At 40.0% G+C, this 17,266-nt stretch overlaps 1 protein-coding gene across 2 annotated transcripts in view; it reads right to left on the bottom strand.

Moving 5' to 3' along the window:
• Positions 1-1,127: 1,127 nt before the first annotated feature.
• Positions 1,128-17,266, bottom strand: part of LOC134350412 (glutaminyl-peptide cyclotransferase-like) — a 34,292-nt gene continuing 18,153 nt past the window's right edge. For both annotated transcript variants that reach the window (XM_063055576.1, XM_063055577.1), the window contains exons 3-7: positions 14,534-14,815; positions 13,579-13,752; positions 7,513-7,612; positions 3,807-3,923; positions 1,128-1,751 (exon numbers count right to left, since the gene is read on the bottom strand). In XM_063055576.1, coding sequence (XP_062911646.1) covers positions 1,606-1,751; positions 3,807-3,923; positions 7,513-7,612; positions 13,579-13,752; positions 14,534-14,815 — 819 coding nt within the window. In that variant the 3' untranslated portion in view covers positions 1,128-1,605. The remainder of the gene's footprint in view (positions 1,752-3,806; positions 3,924-7,512; positions 7,613-13,578; positions 13,753-14,533; positions 14,816-17,266) is intronic.

Genomic DNA, 17,266 nt, shown 5'->3' with positions numbered 1-17,266 from the left:
GAACATTATTTAATCTATCAGCAAGATCCATCTACAAAATGCAATGCATCAAAATCACCAAAATTTCTTTACCAGCACTTCCCAATCCCTCAAACTCGAGCAACCTTAAAGGACAAGTGCAACAGGCGTTTGGGAACACCATCACCTTCAGCTTTCTCCTCAAGTTATACCCTGTCCTGACTTGTAAATATATTGTAAATCCTTGAAACTAGATAATGTGACTGGATTCTCAAATCACTCTGGGAGTGCTTTCTCCATGCAAACTGCAACTGCTTAAGATCATGGCTCGCTGTCAGCTTTTAAAGGGCTTTGGCTGACTGGTAATAAAACATATAGGCTTTGTCACTTGACTCCAACATCACAAAATAGAATTTTTTAAAAATGAAACAATTCACAAGTAAGCTGTTCTAGCTCACAGCAAACTGTTAAAATTTGGTTCAAAATATTATTGGACCCAGGGTCTCGGAAAAGGAATTAGCATCAAATCCCATTGAATTAGTTCTACTTGATGTAGTACAATTTTTCAGATGATTAGAAACAGAAATCATTGGTGCTCATTTTGACAGTTGGGAATTAAACCCAATATGGAACCATATACTTTATATGCAGGTGGCTAAAGCAGAGCTCTTCCTCAGTGAAATCTATGTCCATAGTGTTAACTGGGTATTATGACTCTTAGAAATTCAGTTCAGCACCTATCTTAACGTTCAGCATAATCAACCAAGGATAATCTCCTGTACTGTGCACAGTGTAAAAGACCATGTCATTCATTTGTATTCCCTTCTTCTTGGTGTGATTAGATTGTTAGTGTGTGAACAGCAACATAGAGTTTCACCTCTGCTGGCGACAATCCTGTCAGAGACAGCAAAGCACCGAGACTCACATTATTCGAAAAATGCTGTCTATGCTGCTCTATTATTAGAAACACCATGCTTATATTATTAATAATGCTTTTTATGCTTGGAAAGATGGACTCCTTCTGCAGTTTTGGTCAGAAGTTTGTCTTTGATCATGCATTAAATGTGTGCCAAAGTGTCAGCTGGTGGTTAACTCACTTCAACAGGTTTGATTCTGTTGGATCTAGCGAAATGTCTTGAAGCAGAGGCAAAAGACACAATTGTCATCCACTAAATTCAAAAGTTTATTCACACTATGTATGTTGTAACATTTTAAAGCGAGCACTTGTTTCTGGTACACAACTCAAAACATAAAATCTAGAACTGAATACTCTTGTGTTGAAACTTATAGCTTACACAAAATGTGTACCATAACTGTGCTACTTATTGCTACACATGTAATATACAAATATGAGATTCACTGGTAAGGTTTTGAATCTCGATGAGAATATTATCTAAGAAATTACCACAAATATGCATTGTTTACCAAAATTGCGCAAAACGAAGCAATAATTGAAGTGTGACTATCAATATTCATTCATGCAGCACATTAAGTACAATCAGATGTTAATTGGGTAAGTTTGTATGATTGTAATAATGGATTTTGAATTACATTAAGGCAGCATGAAGGGTCTGCTGTTTGAAATGATTTAATTGGAAGTACTTAACTCTGTCATGACTGTTGTTCACAGTGAACATCAGGGATCATTTATACATTGAGATACTCCAAAACAAACAGTTGCAGTATTTTATTGAGATTTTCAATTGTTGTTGGATCAAGATTAACCTCGTTATCTTCCATGGTGTGCCACACTTGAGGGAAAGGCATCGGTATGATATGCAGAATGGGAACACCTGTGAAACCAAAACAGTGAAGAGTTAATTGACTTCTGCTGGGGTTCACTTCCATCAATACGCAGCACTGGCTTTGTTGCATTTATTGACTTTTCGGCAGCAGTACAATGCAATACATAATAGAAAAAATGGGACTTACAGTAAGTATATATATATATATATATATATATATATATATATATATAAAATAGTTAAATGAAATAAGTAGTGGTAAATCAGAAATAATAAAGTTGTGAGGTATGCTCATGGGTTTAATGTAAATGCAGATATTGGATGGCAGATGGGAATAAGCTGTTCCTGAACTGTTAAATGTGTGCCTTCAAGCTCCTGTTCCTCCTCCTTGGTGGTATCAGTGAGAACAAGCCATGACCTGGGTGATAGGCATCCTTAATAATGCACACCACCTTTTTGAGGCATTTTACATTGTAAAAGTATAAACAGACTTAATAGAACAGTAAATATACCCATGTAGAGGCTCCTTTGAATTTCATCCCTTATTAAAAAGCACTAGGCTTCATTCTGCATTGAACTCCAGTGGTGAACTTGCCCTGTATGGGATGGGGCTGGGTGGGGGAAGAAGGGATGGTGTGTGGCTAGAACTGGGCACAAGCCAGGAGGATACGACACACTGTGATATGCAAACTCTTCATTATTTTCAAATATTACTAAGACCTAGAGGAAATAATTATAAAGCAAAATGCTGTTAGCATTTTATCATGTTTTCCCTCAACTGCAGTGCTTTTATGAACTTGGTGCAGCAGGAATTGGGCAGGGAATATAAGTTCAAAGTAAATTTATTCTCAAAGTACATGTATGTTACCATATACTACCTTGAGATACATTTTATTCAATGATTCCATTGAGTTCAGCAGGAAGGGGAAATCAGAGAAAGGTGAGAATTGGTGGTCTTGTCGGTATGCTGAATACAGAATAAAATTACAGAACTTAACTTTCAAAAAAAAACAATTGCACTTAAGTCCATTAATTGAATAAAAAGTGAAACAAGCCAAAATATATCATTTTAAACTGAAGCTTCTAGGTCTGTATGTTGGCATCTGGCTGTTGAGGAATACTCCACCCATCTCTGCAAGTAGATTCAGGCAAACATTGGATGAACTGGGTATAATTATAGATTTGATTGACAGGCTCCAATGAAATGAAGAGTTTCATTACTTGTCACTATTTTAAATGCAATAAATTTCTCATAAGGCAGTAGTAATTTTAACAGAATGCATTAGTATTCTCTCCATGTACCATGAAGAGTACTCTAACTGGCTGCATTGCTGTCTGGTACGGGGTGGGATGGTGTGTTGGGGCACTGCACAGGATTAAAATAAGCAGCAGAAAGTGGTGAACGCAGCCAGCTCCATCATGGGGTACTAAACTCCACAGCATCTCGGACATCTTCAAAGATCAATGCCTCGAAAAGATGGCATCCATCATGAAGGACCCCCATTACCCAGGAAACACCCTCTTCTCATTGCTACCATCAGGAAAGAGGTCACGGAACCTGAAGGCACACACTGAACAACTCAGGAACAGCTTCTTGCCCTCTGCTATCACATTTCTGAATGGACATTGAACCCATGAACACTACCTCACTTTTTTTTCTCATTGTGTACTATTTATTTAATTTAACCCTTTTAATATGTGTACTTTTTACTGTAATTTACAGCTATTATTATGTATTACAATGTACTGCTGCCGCAAAGACAACACATCTTATGACTCACGCCGGTGTAATTAAACCTGATTCTGGCTCTTTTTTTAAAGTAACACTGAAGGAGAGCTTTTTTCTTCCAGCAGCTTCTGAACTGATCTTGCATTTAGACAATTTGCTACATCAGATTTAAGCTCGAAAGCTGCTTTTGGATTTTTTTTCACAAATGTGGCAGTGAGAAAGAGGGCAGGAGGGTCATTTGACATATTGTGTCCTGCAGGCTTTATAAAATCTAATCAGTCCCATTTTGTAGCTCTATATTGAGGAGCACTACAAAAGCATAAAAGATGTACAAAATGTTAATATATCTATTATGATTCATGATTATTTTCTACCTCGCCGCAGAAATGGCAAATGATCATCTTCAATGGGCACAGCTCTCATTTCGCTCCAGAAGTATTTGACCTCATTTGGATGGTCACTCAGTAAACCCAGATGATGAAGGCGTCGTTCTGTTGGATAACATTAAACACATGTTAGTTATGTCACTTTTTATAGTTGACTCAGTAACTCCATATGTTTCCAACATTAATGCATTGCCACTGTAACCTATCATAACGCTGAAATACTGATTCTCTTTATCTTTTCTAGAACAACAAATAATCTACACCAGCGGTCTTCAACCACCGGGCCGCAGACCGGTACCAGGCCGCAAAGCATGTGCTACTGGGCCGCAAGGAAACGATATGATTTGGCGATGAGTCAGCTGCACCCTTCCTCATTCCCTGTCATGCCCACTGTTGAACTTGAACGCACGCGACGTCATTACCCATGCGTCATCTATGTCAGCGTGGGAAGAAGATCAACTCTTCGAGCTTGTAAATGACGGCGAGCTGAAAAGTATGTTTGACATAACATCTCTGCCGGCATTCTGGATTAAAGTCAAGGCTAAATATCCTGAGATAGCTACGAAAGCACTGAAAACGTTGCTTCCATTTCCAACATATCTCTGCGATGAATGCAACAAAAACTAAATTGCGGAATAGACTGGACATAAGGAACCCCCTTTGAGTACCGCTGTCTCCCATCACCCTTCGATGGGACCGTCTTCTTGCAGGGAAACAAGCCCAGGGCTCCCACTGATTCAGCGAATTGGTGTGTTGCAATGATTTTATATGTTCATATGGGGAAAATAAGTGCTGTGTGTTTAATATCCAAACGTTACTTAAAATGTTATGATGCTATTGACTTTTAAGTGACTTATATAACCATATAACAATTACAGCATGGAAACAGGCCATCTCTGCCCTTCTAGTCGTACCGAACGCTACTCTCACCTAGTCCCACTGACCTGCACTCAGCCCATAACCCTCCATTCCTTTCCTGTCCATAGAGCTATCCAATTTTTCTTTAAATGATGATATCGAACCTGCCTCTACCACTTCTACAAGAAGTTCGTTCAACACTTACTTCAAGCCCCCCTGTCCTCCCCAATAATTGACTTATCACTATATTCATGCGAGGAAAATATGTGCTGTGTGTTTAATATTAAATTTGTTAGATAAACCCTTTTAGAAACAAAATTGAGTGCATTAGCCACTTATCACCTATATTTTGGTCGTGACTAACACCCACCCCCACCTGAACAGAATCGCCAAAAACGATTTGTAGAAAAAAATCGGCACGTACACGCATGCGCATTGGTGCCCGTGCAAGGCTTCATGGTCATTGTAGTCTTTCTCGGGGTAAACACAACGTATTTGACTGCTGCTCTTGTCCGTTGGCAACCTTACCCTCCCCCCCCATCATTGTCAATAATAAACAGGTCCGCAGTGCAAGAAAGGTTGGGGACCCCTGATGTACACAAACAACAGGAAAATCACAACTATGAGAAAATGCTTGAAATTTCATTGATTATCCATAGAGAGCTGAAAATTATCCCTGATAATGCTGAACAAGGGAAATACTACTTCAATATATTCTTCAATTAAATGATAAGAGCAACAGGCTGTATCCTTTCAAATATGAAGTAACCGTACCTGAAGATTCACTTTTAAAGTATCACTTTTAATTAATCACTTGTATTTAAAAATATTTAAATACCATTTTTGGTGATTGTTGTGGCATGCTCTTAAACCTTCTAGCTGATCAACCAAATTGATGATAAGATACTGAAAAAATACTTTGTCTTCTGTAGTGGCCTTCATATCCTTTCCAGAATTCCCTTTATTCCAATAATGTAGTAAATTACCTTTTATAGCAATGATGTACATATATAATGTAGCAACTGTTGTAGTGTCTTTCCTATTGTTGCATAAATCCCATTCTTACTTAATTCTGTGTTATCTATATATTTATGTTGTTTGTACTCCCTCCCTGACCTAATGTTTATCTTCTGTAGAAAGTGATACTGACAACCAAACTTGTTATTAATAAGTATTTTATATTTTTTGCATGGAAATCCCTTTTGCTTCCAGTGGCTGTAAATCACTTTAAAACATCCTGTGAAGTGCCAGAAATTAGGATCACAAACTAAAGCCAAAGTAACAAACAGGGAAATCACTTGCACTGTCAGTCTGCCACCGATGAGAAAATTATCCTGTCCTTAGATGCACTTCTTTAGCATTTCCCAGCATGGGGGTGGGGGTGGGGAATAAAAGTCTTCTTGCTCTATCTTCTACTCCTTCAGTTTGTATGGTGTTTATAATATTTAATATTGTGAGCTCAAAGTCTAAAAATCTCTGAAAGTGTAAGGTTCCAAATATTTAGTTTTTCAATGCTTCTCTTATTAATCCTTGGCTCTGCAAGATGACAACCGCACTTACTACTGTAAGTACTCATAGTTTAGATATTTTGCAACAATTAGATATTCTGCAGTTTCATTTGTTTGCAAGTAATAGAGTTCATTGCATAGTGTCTGTATGGAGAAGCAGTAGGAAAAATACTCTTTCTATAGAAAGGCTGACTCATTTCAAAACTTATTCCTGAAGTTTTTTAAAGTATCTCAATCCTAATGCTGCATCTCAACCCTAAATATCAATAGTTCCTTTCTTCCTCAGAACTGTTGCTTGACCTTCTGAGTTTCTCCAGCAATTGCCTTGGAATCCTCTCTGAACACTCCTCTTTTCTCACTGTTGGTCGTCTCCTTCCTCTCTACTCTCTGCTCTAATGTAGGCTTTCAGCCTGAAAAGTTGACAATTTCTTTCCTCCTGCAGATGCTGCATTTCCTGCTGAATTCCTCTAGCACATTATTTGTTCATCTGGCAGTTTGCTTCTTGCTCCACATTCCAGCTTCTATCGACTCTAGTGTATTTACGTTGAGGCTTTATAAAGCGCTGGAGAGGTTTCACTTGGAGGATTGTGAGCAGTTTTGGCTCCTTATCAAAGAAAGGATGTGTTGACCTTGGAGAAGGTGCAAAGGAAGTTCACAGAACTGATTCTGGGATTGAAATGCTTATCATATGAGGAGCGCTTGATGGCTCTGGGCCTATACCCATTGGAATTCAGAAGGATGGGGGGGGGGCGGCGGATCTCATTGACACCTATCAAATGGTGAAAGGCCTCAATATGGTGAATGTGGAGAGGATATTTTCTATACTGGGAGAGTCTAAGACCAGAGAACACAACCTCAGAATAGAGGGGTGTCCTTTTAGAATGGAGTTGAGGGAGGATTTCTTTAGCCAGAGAATGGTGAATCTGTGGAATTCATTGCCACAGGTGGCTGTGGAGGCCAAGTCATTGGGTGTATTTAAGGCAGAGCTTGATAGATTCTTGATTAGTCAGTGCAAGAAGGAATACGGGGGGGGGCGCGGTGGGAAGCAGGAGATTGGGGCTGAGAGAGAAAATGGAGCAGCTGTGATGAAATGGCAGAGCAGACTAGATGGGCCAAATGGCCGAATTCTACTCATATCTTCTGGTATTATGGTCCCACTTAAAATTGTTTTAAGTTAGTCTGAAGTGAATTTTTTAGAACTCTAAGGAAAAATTATATTTATTATGGTTATTGAAAAGTATTCCATGTGCAAGGGTTTCCAGTGATACATAAAATCCATCAACTACATAATTATCGATATGTAAGTAATGCTTACTAATTTGAGTTACCTATTAGCCGCAGTCTTTTATGCCACCGAACTGTATTTGGAAAGTAACTTAGAATTCTTGGATTTGGAGAACCGAGGAGATCCAACAGCACAAATAAATCCTAAAAGAAATGCAATTAATTTATCAATGAGGATATTTCAATTCCCATTGACTACCCAAAACATCTTGTAGAATTTCCAATCCAGTATTTGTTTCATGACTAACATATCTATTGTCGAGTGTCAGTGGTACCTATGTTAGTATCGCATTGCCTCCAAACTGAAGCCCATGAAGCCCCACTCCAGTGATGCCTGCACAGTATTCTGGGCTGTAATTCCAGTAGAACAGTTGGAAATATATTTAATATTAAGTACTAAACTAGAGTCCTATCTGCTTCCTCAAGTGGGGACATTTTGCAGAAGAAAAAGTGAGTATCCATTGCCAAATTTCATGTACAATTCCACATTTTGAAAGTTGCTTATCTGATCACTATCACATGAGACTTTGTGTGAGCTTGCTGGTATAATTTTGGGGGATCTGTCCTGGTTCGAACATACAAGTGCCATTACAAAGAAACCTCGGCTGTGCCTCTAGAAGTTTCCGAAGATTCGGCATGTTATCTAAAGCTTTGACAAACTTGTATAGGTGTGCAGTGGGGAGCATATTGACTGGTTGCATCGTGGCCTGGTATGGATGCACTAATACCCTGAAATGGAGAAGCCATAAAGAAGTACACCCTATCCTCGTTATATGCAACGGCTACGTTCCTCGAAGTTGATGCATAATGTGAATAATTATTTAAATGGAGAAAATAGGGATGAGTTCCAGAGGGCTTCCTAAATATGTTTTATCTGTAACTTATTCACATCTTTATACCAATACGACACAAAAGCAATACTACAAGACAGCATTTGTATTATATTTAATCAATTTAAGGTAATATTCAATGCAAAAAATCATAGAAAGTTAACATCCTTTGGTGTACAGTACTCACCAACAGTGGCAGGTGTGTTCGCTCTGGAAGATGAGTGGTTGTTGTCGGGCAGCTTTACATGCATAAGGTGGATGGTTGGGGTCATCAGGATTAAATCAAGCACAGCAAGGAGTGAAGAAAGACTCACAGAACTCTTAGAACTGCCAGCAGCAGGAGATTACAGCTATTTGCATAAAGTGCTGAGGGTTGTTCGCTTGGCAGCATTTTGTTTTTCAGCATAAATTTGCTTGTAGGGAAGAAGAGTTGACGGCAGGGGACGACTGAAATGCAGACTCCGTTCTAAATGTGGGTCCTTGTCCATTGCCATTTGTGCCAAGTGTTCCGACTTCCACCATTCCCTCACCGTTGATAAACTCCCAAGATTTTCAAAATCATCTGTTGCTTGCAGCATCTGAGAGATAGTTCGCGGTAAAAAAATATGCACGCCTTGAATGTGGATTACATCTTGGTCGAGTGGTTGAATCAGCAATGTTGTGTTAGGCGGCAGGAAACGCACCATTATGTTAGGATGAATGCTGTCCAAATGTTTAGGATGGGCTGGTGCATTGTCAAGCAACAAAAGAACTTTTAAGGCAAGATTCTCTTCCCGACAATAGCGTCCCAAAGCTGTGTTACCTTCAGCTGATGCCGCGCTGTTTATAATTTCCAACTTTTTTTCAATTGTTAAAGCGGTTCTCTGCTGCTCCGCTGACGGCCCAAGACATGACATCGGACGCTTAGGAGGCATAGTTAAATATTTCAAGCACAAAATCACTGCACTGTAGGGAAAACCAACAGAAGTTTAAGATCGTGCATCCACACCTTGCCAAAACCAATGCGAGAGTGGCAGGAGCACTCACCTGACTTGTATTGGCGGGAAAGCGGTGCTTCTCATCCCAACAGTGAGAATGAGGTGTGCGCACGTGACTTGTATTGGCGGGAAGGCATTGCTCCTCGCATAACTGAATTTTGGACGCATATAACGAGACGTTGGTAGAAATGGGTTCCTTGCATAACTGTGAATCCGCATAGTCTGAAGACGCATATAACGAGGGTGTAGTGTATACAGTTCAGTCCATCATGGGTGAAGTCCTCCCACAACTGAGCACATCTTCATGGAGTGCTATCACAAGAAAGCAGGATCCATCGTCAAGGACACCCACCATCCAGGCCATGCTCTCTTCTCACTGCTGCCATCAGGAAGGAGGTACAGGAGCCTCAGGTCCCACACTACCACATTCAGGAACAGTTATTACTTCTCAACCACCGGACTCTTGAACAGCGGGGAGTACTTTCATCCCCAAAGTGGCCAAGAGCACAAGAAATTTGGAGCATGAGTAAATAATTTGGGTCTTCAAGCCAACCTTGTCATTTACTATAATCATGGCTAATCAATGCTGCCCTTCACTCCTCTTCTGTGTCATTTCTCTGTGTGTTTTGATTCCTTGATCTACAAATGCCCATCTTTTATATAATTGTACACGCTTTTATTGATTGGTAACACAAAATACTCTGCAGATGCTGGGGTCAAAGCAACACTCACAACACGCTGGAGGAACTCAGCAGGTTAGGCAGCATCCGTGGAAACGATCAGTCAACGTTTCGGGCCGGAACCCTGACGAAGGGTCCCTGAATGAAGTCCTGACGAAGGGTTCCGGCCCGAAACGTTGACGGTCCGACTGATCTTCTGCACCCACTGAGCCAGAAACTTACCACTCTCTGGAGAACACATTTCCATGTAATTCAAGTTAATAACTGTCCTGTTACCTTGACTCTACGTCCCCTTATTTGAGATTCACACTCCTGAAAGCATCCCAGCCTCTACCCATAAGGTCGCGAGTGAACCATGTGGTTTATAACTATATTCTTGTAGACTCAAGGTTACTTTATTAAGATAAACTTTTAAATCAAAACTCTGATTTATTCACTTTGATATTAATGTTAATTCCCCAGCTTCTCTGGTGGCGTGGAAAATCATGCATTCGAACTCAGCCTTTTTGTCCAGTAGCTTAACCATGACACTGTTATATCACTTTCCAGAAAGAAGAAATGGGATGATGTTTATTAGATCTTTATGAACATCGACTTTAGTTTGTGCTTCAGACATTTGAATTGCTATTCTTCAACAAAGTTGTTTGCTCCATTAAGGATAAACAGAGAGTAAGAGGTGGAGAGTTTCTTAAATGCATCTATTTTAATGCTAGGAGCATTGTAAGAAAGGTGGATGAGCTTAGAGCATGGATTGATACCTGGAAATGTGATGTTGTAGCTATTAGTGAAACGTGGTTGCAGGAGGGGTGTGATTGGCAACTAAATATTCCAGGATTTCGTTGCTTCAGGTATGATAGAATAGGAGGGGCAAGAGGGGGAGATGTTGCATTGCTTGTCAGAGGAAATATAACAGTGGTCCTCTGGCAGGATAGATTAGTGGAATCATCCAGGGAGGCTATTTGGGTGGAATTGAGGAATACGAAAGGTGTAGTGTCGCTTATAGGGGTGTATTATAGACCACCTAATGGGGACCGAGAACTGGAGGAGCAAATTTGTAAGGAGATAACAGATATTTGTAGTAAGCACAAGGTTGTGATTGTGGGAGATTTTAATTTTCCACACATAGACTGGGAAGCCCATTCTGTAAAAAGGCTGGATGGTTTGGAGTTTGTCAAATGTGTGCAAGGTAGTTTTTTGCAGCAATACATAGAGATACCAACTAGATAAGGGGCAGTGTTGGATCTCCTGTTAGAGAATGAGATAGGGCAGGTGATGGAGGTATATGCTGGGGAGCACATCGGGTCCAGTGATCAGAATACCATTAGTTTCAATATAATTATGGAGAAGGATAGGACTGGACCCAGGATTGAGATTTTTGATTGGAGAAAGGCTAACTTTGAGGAGATGCGAAACGATTTAGAAGAAGTGGATTGGGACAATTTGTTTTATGGGAAGGATGTAATAGAGAAATGGAGGTCACTTAAAGGTGAAATTTTGAGGGTACAGGATCTTTATGTTCCTGTTAGGTTGAAAGGAAAGGTTAAAAGTTTGAGAGAGCCATGGTTTTCAAGGGATATTGGAAACTTGGTTTGGAAAAAGAGAAGGATCTACAATAAATATAGGCAGCTTGGAGTTAATGAGGTGCTCGAGGAATATAAAGAATGTAAAAAGAATCTTAAGAAAGAAATTGGAAAAGCTAAAAGAAGATACGAGGCTGCTTTGGCAAGTAAGATGAAAATAAATCCAAAGAGTTTCTACAGTTATATTAATAGCAAAAGATAGTGAGGGATAAAATTGGTCCCTTAGAGAATCAGAGTGGAAGGCTATGTGCGGATCCAAAAGAGATGGGGGAGATTTTGAACAATTTCTTTTCTTCGATATTCACTAAGGAGAAGGATATTGAATTGTGTAAGGTAAAGGAAACAAGAAGGGTAGTTATGGAAAGTATGATGATTAATGAAGAGGAAGTACTGGCGCTCTTAAGGAATATAAAAGTGGATAAGTCTCCGGGTCCGGACAAGATATTCCCTAGGACCTTGAGGGAAGTTAGTGTGGAAATAGCAGGAGCTCTGACAGAAATATTTTGAATGTCATTAGAAACGGAGATGGTGCCAGAGGATTGGCGTATTGCTCATGCAGTTCCATTGTTTAAAAAGGGTTCTAAGAGTAAACCGAGCAATTATCAGCCTGTGAGTTTGACGTCAGTGGTGGGGAAATTGATGGAAAGTATTCTTAAAATGGTATATATACGTAATTATCTGGATAGACAGGGTCTGATTAGGAGCGGTCAACATGGATTTGTGCATGGAAGGTCATATTTGACAAATCTTATTGAATTTTTTGATGAGGTTACTAGGAAAGTTGACGAGGGTAAAGCGGTGGATGTTGTCTATGTGGACTTCAGTAAGGCCTTTGACAAGGTTCCACACGAAGATTACTTAGGAAGGTTCAATCATTAGGCATTAATATCGAAGTAGTAAAATGGATTTAGCAGTGGCTGGATGGGAGACCCCAGAGAGTAGTGGTGGATAACTGTGTGTCAGATTGGAGGACGGGGTGTAGCGGTGTGCCTCGGGGATCTGTACTGGGTCCAATGTTGTTTGTCATATATATTAATGATCTGGATGATGGGGTGGTAAATTGGATTAGTAAGTATGCAGATGATACTAAGATAGGTGGCGTTGTGGATAATGAAGAAGGTTTTCAAAGCTTGCAGAGAGATTTAGGCCAGTTAGAAGAGTGGGCTGAAAGATGGTGGATGGAGTTTAATGCTGAAAAATGTGAGGTGTTACATTTTGGTAGGACTAATCAAAATAGGACATACATGGTAAATGGTAGGGCATTGAAGAATGCTGTAGAACAGAGGGATCTAGGAATAATGGTTCATAATTCCCTGAAGGTGGAATCTCATGTGGATAGGGTGGTGAAGAAAGCTTTTAGTATGCTGGCCTTTATTAATTAGAGCATTGAGTATAGGAGTTGAGATATAATGTTGAAATTGTATAAGGCATTGGTAAGGCCAAATTTGGAGTATTGTGTACAGTTCTGGTCACCGAATTATAGGAAAGATGTCAATAAAATTGAGAGAGTACAGAGGAGAGTTACTAAAATGTTGCCTGGGTTTCATCTCCTAAGTTACAGAGAAAGGTTAAACAAGTTAGGTCTTTATTCTTTGGAGTGTAGAAGGTTGAGAGGGGACTTAAAATAGATAGAGGTGTTTAAAATTATGAGGGGAATTGATAGAGTTGACGTGGATAGGCGTTTTCCATTGAGAATAGAGATTCAAACAAGAGGACATGAGTTGAGAGTTAAAGGGCAAAAGCTTAGGGGTAACATGAGGGGGAATTTCTTTACTCAGAGAGTGGTAGCTATGTGGAACGAGTTTCCAGCAGAAGTGGTTGAGGCAGGTTCGATGTTGTCGTTTAAAGTTAAATTGGATAGATATATGGACAGGAAAGGAATAGAGGATTATGGGCTGAGTACAGGTCGGTGGGATTAGGTGAGAGCAAGAGTTCGGCACGGACTAGAAGGGCCGAGATGGCCTGTTTCTGTGCTATAATTGTTATATGGTTAACATGTATTTTCTCAGTTAGGTTCACTTTCTGCACTTAGATGGTACCTACAATTGCATGCAGCATGTTGGTTTCATTTGAACCAAGTGGATGAGCTGTCCTCTCCATCTTCTGTGCCAAATGTCGAGAACCATACAGTGAGTCATGCGCTGACCAATATTGAAATGCTTCTTCTCCATCAAAGAAAATGAGCTGCAGTGTAAGATCTGGCCTGCCCGTGATATTCTAAACAAAAGAGAAATAATTTAAATATAAATTATTTGTGTGCAGTTTTGGGCTCCTTATTTTAGAATGGATATACTGACATTGGAGAGGGTTCAGAGAAGATTTATGAGAATGATTCCAGGATTGAAAGAGTTATCGTATGAAGAACGTCTGGCAGTTCTTGGGCTGTATTCCCCGGAGTTCAGGAGAATGAGGCCGGGGTGGAGTGGGGGGCGGGGGGCGGGGGGGTGGAATCTCATAGAAACATTCCGAATGTTAAAAGGCCTGGACAGATTAGATATGGCAAAGTTTTTTCACATAGTAGGGGAGTCTAGGACAAGACAGATTGAACGACATCTATTTAGAACTGAGCTCCAGAGAAATTACTTCAGTCAGAGGGTGGTAAATCTGTGGAATTTGTTGCCACAAGCGGCTGTGGAAGCCAAGTCATTGGGTACATTTAAGGCAGAAATAGATAGCTTCTTGATCATTCAGGGCATCAAAGGGTATGGGGAAAAGGCAGGGAAGTGGGGATGACTGGAAGAGTTGGATCAACCATGATTGAATGGCAGAGCAGACTCGATGGGCCGAATGGCCTGCTTCTGCTCCTACACCTTATGGTCTTATGATCTTATAATCCAAGGTCAAAATATCCTCACTAAAAATAGAACATCTAGTAAATTGCAGACTGGAATAAAATTTCTGCTGAGATATTCTCAAACATAAAGTGAAATTATGTTTTAATTTATCAAGTTACTTATTTAATTTTGTGGTTATTGATATATCATGTATTAAGGAATACCCTTAAATGAAGTAGTGATTTGTCCAGTGACCGAGCCAGTTCCAAAATCATAGCACATGGCACAGCAGCATCTGTGGCACCCACATAGACTCTGTTGTACCACCACTCATTGTAGTATTTTGAATCATGATGACAGGCGAGCACCAGCCTTCGTTTGGCTGAGGGATCCAGCGTTGCAATGATATTTGAAAATGTAACTGTTCCATAGGGTATTGCCTCCTGGAAAGTGTCCTCTTCAATTACCCAGTTAACCTGGAGTTCACTTAGCTGACTTCTGATATGCTGTGGAAAGAAAAAAAACAATTTTACAAGTGTTAGGGAATCAAAGATAGTTTTTTAAAAAAAGACATTGCTTAACAGACTTTTTATTCTGCTATTTCTGATGACTTTCTTAACCAGAGTCATTATCTAAAATACAGGCAGTCAATGTCCAGGGCAAATGTGATGAAGAGAATATGAAGTGCCCTTGTTGTCAGTTCTGCTTTCTTGCTTCAGTTATCAGCTTTCTACATCCGATAATGCAATTGTAGAAGCCAAGCAAATTAACACCTGCCTGAGAAAGTCTGCACACACTGGAAATTTAAATGCTGGAGGAACTCAGCAGGTCAGGCGGCATCTCTGGAAAAAAGTGAACAGTTGACATTTTGGGCCAAGACCTTTCACCAGCACTGGCGAATATGTGCCCTCACTTCAATTAAATAATGAGCATCAGGCTTTATTCTTTTGAAAAAAATAGGGATTTTACCTGAATGTTCACTTTTAATTTATAACATTTAAATAACATTCTTGCTAAATGTTGTAGCATGCTTTTAAAGCTTCCAACTGTTCCCCTGGGATGGAGAAGATACTGAGAAAAAGACTAATTTGTATTTTGGCTTTCATATCCCTTCCAGAATGTTCTGGAGCCCTTTTCAACAATGATGGACATAAATTAATTGGGGACTGTTGTAATGTAGAGTCTTTCCTACTCGTTTTTCAAAATTACGTCTGGAAGCTGCTATTTGCAATTTTGAGGGGGCAGATGTGGTCTCTATTTTATTATCCAAAAAATCAGAACTCCTAGTGGGAATCAGCCTGGAGACTTGTGCTCTTGGAATGTCAGCATCATCTGACTTGGATATGGGGCCACTCACCACTGAGCCACAGCTGGCAAAGTGTGCACATTGCATTAATTGTTTATTTTTCAAAAAGCTGCAAAACATGAACCAAATTGGACAGGAAATGACACCTGCAGTTTGGAATCAAAATGGCATTCCAGCAAAATAACAGGGGAGCTTAATTATTATTTCACAAGACCACAAGATAAAGGAGCAGAAGTAGGCCATTTGGCCCATCGAGTCTGCTCTGCAGCTCCCCCATGAGCTAAACTATTCACCCATCTAGTTCCAATTTCCGGCTTTTTCCCCATATCCCTTGATACCCTGACTAATTAGATACCTGTCAATCTCCTCCTTAAACACCCTCAATGATCGGGCCTCCACAGCCATATGTGGCAACGAATTCCACAAATCCACGACCCTCTGACTAAAAAAATTTCTCCTCATCTCTGTTTTAACTGGGTACCCTCTAATTCTAAGACTATAGCCTCTTGTCCTGGACTCACCCACCAAGGGAAACAACCTTTCCACAACTACTCTGTCCAACCCTTCCAACATTTGAAATGTTTCTATGAGATTCCCTCTCATTCTTCTATACTCTAATGAATACAATCCAAGGGCCAACAGACGCTCCTCATATGTTAGCCCCTGCATTCCAGGAATCATCCTTGTAAATCTTCTCTGAACTCTCTCCAACATCAGTATATCCTTTCTAAGATAGGGGGCCCAAAACTGCACACAGTATTCCAAATGAGGTCTCACTAATGCCCCATAGAGCCTCATCAACACCTGCTTACTCTTATACACTTTTCCTCTTGAAATGAATGCCAACATAGCATTCGCTTTCCTTACCGCCAATCCAACTTGGTGGTTAACCTTCAGGGTATCCTGCACGAGGACCCCCAAGTCCCTTTGCACTTCCGATTTTTGAATTTTCTCCCCATCTAGATAATAATCTGCCGGATTATTTCTTCTTCTGAAATGTACGACCGTACATTTGTCAACGTTGTATCTCATCTGCCATTTCTTTGCATACTCTCCTAAACTGACTAAGTCTCTCCGCAACCTTTCCGTTTCTTCAACATTTCCTGCTCCTCCACCTATCTTGGTGTCATCCGCAAACTTGGCCACAAAACCATTTAATCCATAATCCAAATCATCGATATACATCGTAAAAAGAAGCAGCCCCAACACCAACCTCTCTTTGTCGCTCTTTCACTCTTCATATATTTAAAAAAACTCTTAGTATCCTTTTTTATGTTAATCGCCAACTTCCTTTCATAATTCATCTTTTCTTTCCTAATGACTTTCTTAGTTTCTTTCTGTAAGTTTTTAAAGGTCTTCCGGTCCTCATTTTTCCCACTAATTTTTGCTTCCTTGTACGCCGATTCTTTTGCTTTTATTTTTGCCTTAACCTCTCTCGTTAGCCACATTTGTGCCATTTTTCCATTCATGATTTTCTTTTTTCTTGGAATATATTTTTTCTGCATTTTCCTTATTTCTTGTAGGAATTTCATCCAATTCTGCTCTGCCGTTCCTCCATTTAGTTTACTTTTCCAATTGACTTGGGCCAGTTCCTCTCTCATACCACTGTAATTTCCCCTGTTCCACTGAAATATCGATACACCTGATACCA

Source organism: Mobula hypostoma, chromosome 8 (genome assembly GCF_963921235.1).
Source record: "Mobula hypostoma chromosome 8, sMobHyp1.1, whole genome shotgun sequence".
NCBI lineage: Eukaryota > Metazoa > Chordata > Chondrichthyes > Myliobatiformes > Myliobatidae > Mobula > Mobula hypostoma.
This window is presented reverse-complemented; position numbering and strand designations above follow the sequence as displayed.